At 34.5% G+C, this 13187-nt stretch overlaps 1 protein-coding gene across 13 annotated transcripts in view; it reads right to left on the bottom strand.

Annotated features, from left to right (window-relative positions):
• The window catches only part of sema6ba (sema domain, transmembrane domain (TM), and cytoplasmic domain, (semaphorin) 6Ba), a 282900-nt gene that overhangs the window by 264550 nt on the left and 5163 nt on the right, over positions 1-13187 (bottom strand). For 7 of the 13 annotated variants that reach the window (XR_012388324.1, XM_073919106.1, XM_073919085.1 and 4 more), the window contains exon 3: positions 6721-6823. The exons of 2 other annotated variants lie outside the window; for them this stretch is intronic. Coding sequence is in view for 3 of the 11 variants with exons in the window: in XM_073919085.1 (XP_073775186.1) it covers positions 6721-6723 (3 nt within the window). In the remaining 8 variants the exon portion in view is untranslated. 13 annotated transcript variants of the gene reach the window in all.

The following is a 13187-nucleotide window of genomic DNA, read 5'->3' as shown; positions in this document are numbered from 1 at the left end:
AAAAACTGTTTTTTCAATATTTACAACGATCAATAGATAGATAGAATGATGGAATGACAGACAGAGTGACAGATTGATAGAACAACAGGCAAAATGATAAAATGAATGGCAGAACAACAGACGAAGATAGAACCACAAAGAGATGGACAGATAGACAGAGATAAAGATAAACAGACAGACAATTACGAGACAATTATGATAGATAATTTCATAATAAATAAAAAATATTCAATTATTTAAATTTCTTAATTGTTCATTGTTTATTCAAAACACATTGACTGAATTTTGATTTGCACAATTTTGAAATGTGAAAAATGTATTTCTGTATTTCTGAATCAAATAAAAAAAAAAACATCCTCTTTCCACATCCAACTCCATAGCAATTTAAACTCAAAATATTGCAAAAAATAATTGACCTGCAAAATTTCAACTAAATTTTTCTTTATTTTTGTTTCTGTTTTTTTAAATTTGTATTTAATATTTTCTACAACATATAAATTTGGGTGTACTAATTTTATAACGTAATCGTGAGCTATTTTGTTAGATAAGCTCCAGATTTGGCTTCAGTACTGACTAATCTAATGTATATGCACAAATAGAATAATGTATAGCTTCCTATTACAAATATGAACTAAAACGAGAGATTTGTAAGGGGTGAACTTATATACAGTTAAAGTCAGAATTATTAGCCGCCCTTTTAGTTTTTTCCCCCAAATTAAGTTTAACAGAGCAAAGAACATTTTCACTGTATGTCTAAGAATATTTTTCTTCTGGAGAAAGTCTTATTTGTTTTACTTCGGCTAGAATAAAAGCAGTTATACATTTTTTAAAAACATTAAGGTCAAAATTATTAGCCCCTTTAAGCTATATTTGTTTTCGATAGTCAACAGAACAAGCCATTGCTAAACAATAACTTGCCTAATTACCCTAACCTGCCTAGTTAACCTTGTTAAGCCTTTAAATGTCACTTTAAACTGAATAGAAGTGTCTTGAAAAATATCTAGTCAAATATTGTTTACTGTCATCATGGCAAAGATTAAATAAATCAATTATTAGAGATGAGTTATTAAAACTATTATGTTTAGAAATGAGTTAAAAAAACTTCTCTCAATTAAACAGAAATTGGGGGGAAAAAATAAACAGGGTGGCAATAATCCTGACTTCAACTGTATGCTGAGCACTGTATATTTACCTTGAGACACAATTACAATGTTAATAATGTGGGTCTTTAAAAACAAAACAAAAATACGCTGAATATAATAATGATTATTTGTATATATTGTAAATCGTTTAAGATCTCATAAAATAATTACTGCTCTAAATTTGTCTTTTTTTTTTGAACAATGGTATTTAATCTATAGATTAATATATATGTAATCTATTCAATAATAAAATATTTAATCTATTGTTATACTGAATGTCATTTTAGTGGGTGTTTTCCATAAATCAGCCTCATATTACCCTCAAATACTCTTTTAAAGAACAGTTCCATTCAAGTTTAACTCACAAATGGTCGCTTTTCCTTGGAAACAAGGGAACCAGTTTCTCTTAACTAAGCTGATAAATTATGCAAACCTACAAAAGCAACAAACCCAGGCGATGATCACATAAAGGACAAAGCCTGGATTCATGTGGTGATTGCATTTCAGTCATGCATGTATATATCCCCAAAGCACATGGTGAAATGATCCCCTGTCCTCCAAGCCAATATACCAAAAGCTTTGTGTTCAGAAACACCGCTGACATGCGAAACGTGCTTTACATAAGCCTGGCACTGGTGGAGAGGTTTGTTTATTACCAGCGAGAGCAGCAGAATTATGAAGCATCAGCGGGCCTGGTCTGTGTGTGTGTGTGTGTGTGCACGCATTCACAACAATACAGCAATGAAGCAGTGAAAGCACACCGCATCAGATCGCTCACCCTGCACGTGACAGAATTACAAACTAAACAGTTTTGCAAGATATGGATCCTGCATGCATGACCTATAAGACATGCTGCTGAAGCCCTGAATGAGATGAAAAAGAGCCCGGCTAAACCTGGGTAAAACTCATGAAGGATTGTGAATGGAATTGCAGCATTATTTCAAAGCAAAAATAAAAAGATCATCTTTGAAATTCTTTGGGATTTTAAGAACACCTGATTCCTAAAAAGATATTGCTACCAAACTACAAATAGAATGGAAAAGGGAATTTCACCATCACAAAATCTGGTCAATATTTTATTTATTAACTTAAAATATTCTTATATTTAAACTTTAGTATTTTTGTAATGTAAAAAAAAAATTATGTCTGTAATTTTGAAACAAATATGAAACATCCACCCCTATATCACATTCAATTATATATAAACAAAAACATTTCAGACCATCAATAGAATTTTTCCACATGACTTCCTTTAAATGTGCAACAGCAAACATTATTTTGATATGACAAATGTGCTCACAATAAAACTCCAATAAAAATAACAGCCCAAATCCTCAAAATCCAAAGAGTTTCAGTTGAGTTTGATTCTCACTGGATTCCATTTGAACTGGTTCCACAGAAAAAAATAATTTTTCCAAAAGAAACACACGATTCTCAACACTAATGCAGCCATATTCCTCATAGAATATGTATTGAATTTTACAAAGGAAAATCATTGTGTCATCTGTAAAAAGATTATGACATTACCAATTAGATTCAGAAATGATCCTTTTGAATGCTACTTTCAGTGAGATCTGATTCTGATTGGATCCTATATTACTGATTCCAAAGAAATAATATTATAAGTGATATAATAATATGAACTTTCAGTGGTATCTGATTCTGATTGGATCCTATATTACTGATTCCAAAGAAATAATATTATAAGTGATATAATAATATGAACTTTCAGTGGTATCTGATTCTGATTGAATCCTATATCACTGCTTCCAAAGAAATAATATTATAAGTGATATAATATTATAATAATATAAACTTCCAGTTGGATTGGATTCTGATTAGATCCTATATTACTGATTCCAAAGAAATAATATTAGAATTGATATAATATTATAATAATATAAACTTTTAGTGGTATCTGATTGTGATTGGATCCTATATTACTGGTTCCAAATAAATAATATGAGTGATATAATATTATAATAATATAAATGTCAGTTGGATCTGATTCTGATTGGATCCTATATTACTTGTTCCAAATAATTAATATTATAAGTGATATAATATTATAATAACGTAAACGTCAGTTGGATCTAATTATGTTTTGATCTTTCATTACTGATTTCAAAGAATTAATGTTATAAGTAATATAATATAATCATATAAACTTTCAGGTTGATCGGATTGTGATTGGATCCTGTATAATATTATAATAATATAAACGTCAGTTGGATCTGATTCTGATTTGATTCTATTTTACTGATTTCAAAGAAGTAATATTATAAGTAATATAATAATATAATAATGTAAGTAATATTCCAAAAGAAACAAAGACAGACGAATATTCTTCCATCTTTTGGCTGTATTTAAGCTTTTCATGACTTATTGCAATATTTCAGAACACATCATTGGTGGAAAGCACTGCCATCACCAATACAAAATGGCATTTATCAGAAATACATAAAATAAATATCTTTAACTTTAAGCTTCCAAGTGATTTAGGTGCATGTTAAGGTATAAGCAGAGTGCTAATATGATCATTTGAATCCAAAACAAAAAACAGAGAGAACAAAATATCCTGAAAGATTTTCACTTTACTCTGTTTCCTATTGAGTTTGGTTGCAAATGTTCAAGCTACCGTAAATATTCCTCCAGGGTCTTTTTTTTTTTTTGACCGTAGGGTGGACACATACTGACGAAGAATCTTGCATAAAACCATACGCTCATCACAGTCAGAAATTAACAAGGGAAAAAATACCATTAAAAAGATCCAAATATATATAAAACAATCAATCATTCCTACTGTTTTAAACCACTAGTCATGGATTTAGTGCCACTGCAGACCCTGAAGTGTTTGTGAAAAGAATTCAGTCAACAATTGAAATCAACCCAGACTAAAACCCCCTTAAAACACAAAAGTTAATTTCCGATCCCCGGTGAACATCTATTCAATCCATCACTAATGCGAATGACCGGCTCACCTGGCAAGTTAGCTGTGCGTTAAAAATCCTCAAGGTGATGCGTTTCTTCTTGGCGCAGGATGCGGGACAAAGCTGATAATTTCACCTGCCTCTCCTCTAAAGCAATCACGCGCACCGGGCTGACATATCGGTTTGTCACGGGCGTCTTTGAGCGGCTCCGGTGCGCACCGGGCGTTAATAGCGCAGTGGATCTGCGTTCTCCGCGCAGACACAATGTCCCTTTCGCGACAGGATCCGGTGTGCGGACGCTGCTGCTGCTGTAATTCGGTGAGGCTACAGCGGGTAGGTGTGGTTGGGTGAACGGACGGAGACAGACAACCGTGGCACGGGTCCAAAGACGCGCGGCGCAGTATGTAGCCTATGTGTGTGTGTCCGCCCGCAGATTCACGTGCATATAAAGATATCAATGTCTGAGGATCCTTAAATGGTTTAGAAGATGGTCAATAACGCCATACATCCTCCTGCAGTCTGGAACCGAGTGTCACTCCAAGCGGCTCCTTTGGCGGGGCTCATGAATCACTCTGTGCGGCGTATAAACTGATATTTACATCCACCGGTGAGACGCCGAGCGCTGCGTAAACACAAGCATCATCCACGGGCTTCTGACTGAGGCTCCAAACCATCCGAGAGGGGGATGGATCTCTCTCTCTCTTTCTCTCTCTCACACACACACACACACGCACGCACGCGCGCACACAAAGACATTCAGAAAGGCAACGGGTGCGCACTCGGATAATTAGATGTAATTAATATCTCACTTGTTTTTTTTCCCTGTTGATTAAATGGAGAAGGTTTATATTTCTCAGATTTGTCTCCTCAGGGAAAAATCGATCTCACACTAATTCTGAGATTCACTGAGATCTCAACACTGTCTCGAACTGGACCACTAAGACGACCAGCATAAAGATCAATCTGAACTTAAATCTATGTATTATTTTTTTAAATAGAAAAAAACTGGTGACTTAATTTGGTGCAGAACTTTGAAAATGTCAACATTTCTGAAGTAATACAAACTGCAGTAAACATGAATTTGTGGAAATAAAAATTGAAATGCATTTTCATACTTTTCAATGAAAATAAAAGCTCTGCTCTTCTAAAATAAAATAAAATTAAATCATTCTTTATTTAGTTAATCTACATTTACAAACAGAAACCCCTAAATGCCTCTAAAATGTTTTAACTGAATTTTACAGCACAAACATTTACAAAAATAAGAACTACACAATAAACCTAATAGGACAGTCAATCGCTATACGTATTATTAATTTGTTTATTTCATTATTTGCTTGCTTGTTCCTGGCTTAAATATAAGACATCCCATTTGGTCCACTTCCAATAAATAGCAAATCGTAAAGTGTTACTTCAGCAATAAAAAAATCAAGAAATAAAATACAAATAATATAGACATTTCATCTACATATGGACAATAAATAAACATATATACACACACACACATTCATATATATATATATATATATATATATATATATATATATATATAGAGAGAGAGAGAGAGAGAGAGAGAGAGAGAGAGAGAGAGAGAGAGAGAGAGAAAGATATACATAGCTCATATATACATCCAATTTGGTCCACTTCAATGTTATAAGTAATATAATATTATTTTTTCAGTTGGATCTGATTCTGATTGGATCCTATATTACTGGTTCCAAAGAATTAATATTATAAGTAATATATAGATTATATATAGATTATAACAGAAAGGCATCTTGTAGGTCTTTAAGCAGAGTGCTCATATCTGACCATTTGAATCCGACACAAAAAACAGAGATTAAAAGTCCTGAAAGATTTTCAGTTAACTCTTGAGTTTGGTTGCAAATGTTTATGGTCATAAATATTGCTCCAGGATCTTTTTTTTTTTTTTGACCATAGGGTGGACACATTCAGAATCTTGCATAAAATCATATATATATATATATATATATATATATATATATATATATATATATATATATATATATATATATATATTTATTTATTTATTTAATTATTTATTTATTTATTTATAAATATATAGTAATTATTTATATATTATTTCTTTAACTGGCAGTTGTTGACTATATGACAGTTATGTACTACAGCATTTTATTTATTTATTTAATTAATTGCTTGCTTGCTTGTTCATGGCTTATATACACATCCAATTTGGTCCACTTCCAATAAATAGTAAAGTTAAAGTGTTACTACAGCGATAAATAAATCAATAAATAAAATCAAAAATAATATAGAACTGAAACAACATATATTCTGACTGGTAATTACCTATAAATACGTGTCATCATGAAAACTGTAGATTTCAAATGATTAAATCTATAAACTATTACCTTTTCCTCAAAAAAGTAATCTTTTCAAACTGCACAACATCCTCATTGTTTTGATGCTTGAAAATCCTTTTCGTCTTTGATTCACATACAATAGAAGTCAGTGGGCTCTAACGTTGCTCAGTTCACAATGTTTTTCCAATTATCCTCTTTTGTGTTTCACAGAAGAAAGCAATGCGCAATTTCACACAAATCAGGTAGAATCCTTAGCACACATAAATATGCTTTAAAAAATAGAAGGATATAAACTAAACATACCATTATTGTTGAATCCCTGTTTATTCAAAGCCCCCTCTCAGGCCAACACAAAGCCTCCTCTCAGATAATGCATATGGCCCATCTGTGGTCTTGACCGCCACACCTACAGGAGCAGCATTAGACATCAACACACTGAAGCAGTTAATGAAGAACGCATAATGATCTGTCACCGTGATCTCACTGCAGACACGGGTCAAGACTGACACCAGATCACCACAATATGGAGTTTATTCTGGATTTCACCAGTATGTTGGAGAATAGACTCAAAAAAGGATGTTTGCTGCTTGTTCAAACTTCTTTTTTAAAATAAGCTGAAACAGCACCATTCGTTTTTTGGCGGGAAAAACTTAAATAGTTTATCATCAATCTGCTTGAATTTGTAAGTACTAATAAGTTTTTGAACGACTTTGTAGCTGACGCTGATTGGTCAGCTTGTTTTTTTTTTATTGTTTTGTATTTCATTATTTGAATGTGTATTGGTATGTGTTTATGTTACAAATTTCATTGTTTGCGGTTCACTTGAGTGGGAGGTCTCATGATTCTCTTTGATTGATTTAGCCTGCGAGAGTTTGTATGGTCACTCAGCATAGTGAGATCTCAATGCAAGCACCTGTTAAATGCTCCGGCTTATACTACAGCTGGTTATCAGGCGGTCACGGTAAACTAAACCTTGTTTTATATATTATTTGTTTATTTTGATGTCCTGTCGATTGTGTTTGTGTGAAACATTTGGTTTGTTTATTTGTTTATCTTTTAGTTTTCACAGTGTTCAATAAAGGAAATGCATATGGACATCAGTATTTGGAAGCGTGGACTGTTTTAGTGAAGTTTAATCATAAACTAATTTCGAGAGGATCACGTGCTTATGATTTATCACGGCCGGTCTCGTATTAGCTAATCACTATCTTCCAATCATATGAGCCCTAAGCTACTATAAATAACCACAGTTTTTGGTCCATTTTATCTTCGTTTGGAAGAAACCCCCCTTCCTCCCCTATTCTCCTCCTTTACCACTGATCGGGCGGCACGGCGGCCCAGCGGTTAGCACTGTGAGCCCTACAGCAAGAACATTGCCGGTCCTGGTCCCGCCAGGCCGGTAGGCATCTCTGTAAGGAGTTTGTTTATTCTCCCCGAGTCCGCGTGGGTTTTCCCCGGGGTCTCTGATTTCCTCCCACCATCCAAAGATATACAACATGCATAACAATCAGGCAATTGTCTAATCCCTTTTCTCATGTGTTCCCTTAGCTACAGCTGGAGTTCGAAGATCCACTGAGCTCAGGCTCTCCTCTCGCTCTACCAACGGGAGGAAGCCCCAGGCTCGAGGATCCCTTGAGCTCGGGGCTCCCTCCCGGGACAGCAAGCCAAACAAGCTTTTGATAGATCATCAGTTAAGTGTGAACTCTTGAAATAATCGGCGGGTAGCTACAGACTCAAACAAATGAAGTTGAACATTGCTAAATTTCAGATGTTTGTTTAAATTCAGCCCATAAAAATAGTTTGCAACCACTTACTTTTAGAAAAAGTAAATTCAATGAATTATTTTTTCAGTGAACTCCACGATGTCCCAATACAATTCAATTGTGTGGAACTGAGCATTTTTACAGTGCAGTTCATATTAACAAATGCTGTTTTTAAAGTTTTTCTTAAAGTTTTTAACTGAAATATACAGCAAACTTAGTTTGTTTTTAGTCTTTTAAGCTTACATTTATACAAAGCTATTAAATTATTAGCATGAATATTATGCTAATAACTTATACGCAATGAAATTCAAAGCTTTCTGTAGTCATATATTGCCTACTTCCATCATGTGTTCATTGTCACATGATCCTTCAAAAATCTTTTTTATGATCAATAAATATTTTGAACATGATGCATAATCATTTAGAGATACTTTTATAATTACATAAAAATTAAATTGAATTACTTTAATAATTAAATAGTTTTGAGATACCTTTTCAGGATTTTTGATGAATAAAAACTTTAAAGTTCAAAGTTCAAAAGAGAAATGCTTATTTCAACTTTTGTAACATTATAAATAAATTTAAAAACTTTATCATTTTAACCCATCCCTGCTGCATAAAAACATTCTGTTTTTAATTCATTCAATAATTTTCCTTCAGTTTAGTCTCTTATTTATTAGTTATAGCCACAGCGGAATAAACTGCCAACTATTCCGGCATATGTTTTATGCAGCAGATGTCCTTCCAGCCACAACCCAGTACTGAAAAACACAAAATCACGCTCATTCACACACACACTACGGCCAATTTAGTTTATCCAATTCACCTACAGCTCAAGTCTTTGGACTGTGGGGGAAACCGCAGCACCCAGAGGAAATCCACACCAACACGGGGAAAACATGTTATATCCACACAGCAATGCCAACTGGTCCAGCCGGGACTCAAACCAGCAAACTTCTTGCTGTGAGGCGACAGTGCTAACCACTAAGCCACCATGCCACCTTGTTTTTGAAAAACGGTGTCTAATAAAATACTCAGATTATATGTCCCAAATCAAATTGTGAACTAGAGACAAAATCACAGGTTGCACGGTCGCGCAGTGAGTAGCAAGTTCGCTTCACAGCAAGAAGATCGCTGGTTCGAGCCTCGGCTGGGTCAGTTAGCGTTTCTGTGTGGAGTTTGCATGTTGTTCCCGTGTTGTCGTGGATTTCCTCCGGGGGCTCTGGTTTCCCCCACAAGTCCAAAAACGTGGTACAGGTGAATTGGGTGAGGTAAATTGTCTGTATATGTGTTTGAATGAGTGTGTGTGGATGTTTCCCAGCACCGGCTTGCAGCTGGAAGGGCATCCGCTTTGTAAAACATATGCTGGATAAATTGGCAGTTCATTCCACTGTGGTAACCCCAGATTAATAAAGGGACTAAGTCGAAAAGAAAATGAATGAATGAATAAATTAAACCAAATCACCAAGAAAATAAAAAAGTTATTAGTTGTGTAATGCAACTTGTTAACTTTTTTATGTCAGTAATGTAACGTGAAAACCTTTTTCAACCTGAAATAAACTTTAATTGAACTGAAATTCATTTAAAACATACTTATTTTATTTTAGCCAGTTGCCATAGCAACATTCATAACTTTCATGTAATGTTAATGTTCATGTTAAAACTGTTAATTAAGAGTTAAGTAGTTTACTGTGTAAAAACTGCTCATGATTAACAGCCATTTTTCAATTTAATTAATCTTTCGAAATGCATTACGAAGTCGCAAATTAAAACTGAAATTTTCAAAGTATAGATTTTAACTTAAATATACACATATTCTTTCACTTTATTCCACTACAGTAACATACACACTATATTAATGATGTTCAGTGGAACCTGCAGTGAAAAAAAGTGAAAAATTGAATGCATCTACAGGAGTAATAAAAGACCCTGTAGTCCAAAAACGTTTTGCATGTTAAACCATAAACCACAAATATCATTTCACAGGCAATTCAGCAGTGTGCATACTTGATCTCACTCCCTATTTATAAACTGAAGTATTCAAGCATTAAAAAAAAATCAAAACATTGATAAAAGATTGCCTAGATTTTGCTTTGTGTCCATGTTGAGTCACCATACAGAGTATATACAAATTCATTTATGGATTATTTTACATTTAAATTAATGGTTGCTCAAAAAAAATCTGTCTTAAATGTTTCAAACTGTTTTTTCTTGGTTATAAATATTGAAGATTGTTCACCCATAAATGAACACTTACGCACGCACGCACGCACGCGCACACACACACACACACACACACACACACACACACACACACACACACACACACACACACACACACACACACACACACACACACACACACACACACGGTTGTTAAGTTGAAAAAGTGTATGCATCTACAGTAAAATGTAAAATATATACTCAAACACTGACTTGGAGGAGTCCTGCAGATTTTAGCTCCAACTTGCCTCAACACACCTGCAAGGATGTTTCTAAAAAGCTTAGTAAGAGCTTGATTAGCTAGCCCAGGTGTGTCTGATTGGAGCTGAAATCTGCAGGACACCAGACCTCTTGGACTGAGATCGAGATCCCCTGCTATAGAGCAACTATACATTTATTTTTTTATGATTTTACATTTAAATTAATGGTTGTTTAAAAAAAAAAGTCTTAAATGCTTTTAACTGTTTATCTCTGTTATAAATACTAAAGGATTCGTTCACCCAAAAATGTTAATTTCATTACAGACAAGTTGTTGTGAACTTGAAAAAAGTGAATAGGGCTGCATTTACACTGCATGGTTCAAGTGACCCAATTCCGACTTTTTTCTCCCATGTGGCACAGATGGTATTTAGCCCATGTATGTGTAAGCAGGAAAAAAATCACATGGATTCCGATTTAGTCAAATCAGATTCAGGCCTTGTTCATATGTGGAAATTTATCCTATATATATCGGATCAGTGCCTTTGTGTCTGCAGTGTAAGCAGGTAGATCGGATTTTCATCTACCAATGCGAGTCTAACGTCATTAAAAACAGTAGCTAATGACATCAACTCTGAAGCTTTCATTTCATTTTCAGTCCAAAACCTTACATTTCATATACTAGAACAAAAAAAGTTGTAATATTGTTATATAGCACATTAGTATTTAAGCATGTTAGAGAGCGAGAGAGACAGAGAGAGTGTAACATCCACCACGTAAACAAAAAAAACTGTTGCATATATCACATGCATAAATCACGCCATGGACATTACATTAAGTTGCCTTCTGGTTTAAAAAAAAAAAAAGAAGATTAAAAGATGGCAAAATGAGAACTTTTCTGTCATAAATGATAGCAAAACAGTATAATTAAAAATAAAATAATACTGCGAACAGAATAAGGCCCTATCCCAAATCAAATCTACCCCTTAGCACTTCCCCTTACCCCTACCCCTCGTTTTGCGCATTCATGTGAAGGGGTAGGGGTATCCCAATTCTCTTTAGCTTGAAGGCATGAAGCTAAGGGCAAATGGTAGACACCTCTTCAAATGGAGATTTTTCAGGACTACAATCGAAACCAAGGGGTAAGAAAATTTCCCAGAATACACCAGCCAAGAGGGCAGCATAGCTGCATCGGAAGTAAGGAGATCCACAAATTAGTCATGCTTTTAAAAACCTTAAATAAAACCCCTAAATTTCGCAATCTATAATCCATAATAATATCTCCTGTATAGCAGTTCCACAACATTCTGACCCTCGATGACACTCGAATACCCTGTCAGAAAAGTCTAGTGGCTGGGAATGTGCTTTTTACAGTGTCTGCTATAATGGTAATGTTGTTTTTGTGGTTTTACATAGATGATGTAGATGTTTACATAGATGTCCACTGTGTAAATGTTACGATCTTATTGTCACATTATATTGTTATGATAACATCATATCATTGCCTTCGCTAAATTCCTGAATATAAATACCAAAAAAATAACGCAACTGGAAAAACTACAGCAGTCGCGATCATCGATCTTATATGATGCAAGAGATCGCAATGACATATGATGACGTGTGCAGTTGCTGTAGTGTTGTCCCATTTTTTAGGGATAAATTTTTAAGCCCTTCCCCTTCACACTCTTTTCAAGAGCCAAGGGGAAGGGGTAAGGGTACAAAAATAGAATTAGATTGGGCCTAAATAGAGATAATAACATTCTTTTATTATCAGCTGTCAGTAAGGATGGATGGATGGATGGATGAATGGATGGATGGATGGATGGATGGATGGATGGATGGATGGATGGATGGACGGACGGACGGACAGATAGATAGATATTCATTGAGTGCAGTGTAAATGCAGACAATCGGATACAAGTCACTTTTAAAAGATGATGTAAGCGGGTCATCAAAAAAACTTGGATATGGTCAGACAAAATCAGAATTGACCATCAAGAGATCTGCAGTGTAAATGCAGTCTGAATAAAAAAATATTTTAAAAAACATTGTAGTCCATCATGCTGCACGTTAAACCATAAAACACAAAAATCATGTCACAGAAGACTCAGCAGTGTGCATACTTGATCTCACGTACTCCCTATTTCTAATCTGAAGCTTAAGAATCAATGATAAACAAATCTAAATATAGATCAAAAGATTGCTTAGATTTAGCTTTGAGTCGATTTTATGGCATCATAAAGATTTATATATCAATTTAGGAATTATTTTATATCAAAGGTTGCTCAAAAAATCTCTTAAATGTTTCATTCATTCATTTTCCTTCAGCTTAGTCGCTTTATTCTTTAGGAGTCGCCACAGCGGAATGAACCTCCAACTATTCCAGCTTATGTTTTACACAGAGGATGTCCTTTCAGCTGCCACCCAGTACTTGGAAACATCCTTACACACTCATACACTACAGTCGATTTAGTTTATCCAGTTCACCTATACCACATATCTTTGGACTGTGGACGAAACCACAGCACCCAGAGGAATCCCACGCCAACACGGGGAGAACATGCAAACTCCACACAGAAATGCCAA

The sequence above is a fragment of the Danio rerio genome, chromosome 2, assembly GCF_049306965.1.
Source record: "Danio rerio strain Tuebingen ecotype United States chromosome 2, GRCz12tu, whole genome shotgun sequence".
NCBI lineage: Eukaryota > Metazoa > Chordata > Actinopteri > Cypriniformes > Danionidae > Danio > Danio rerio.
This window is presented reverse-complemented; position numbering and strand designations above follow the sequence as displayed.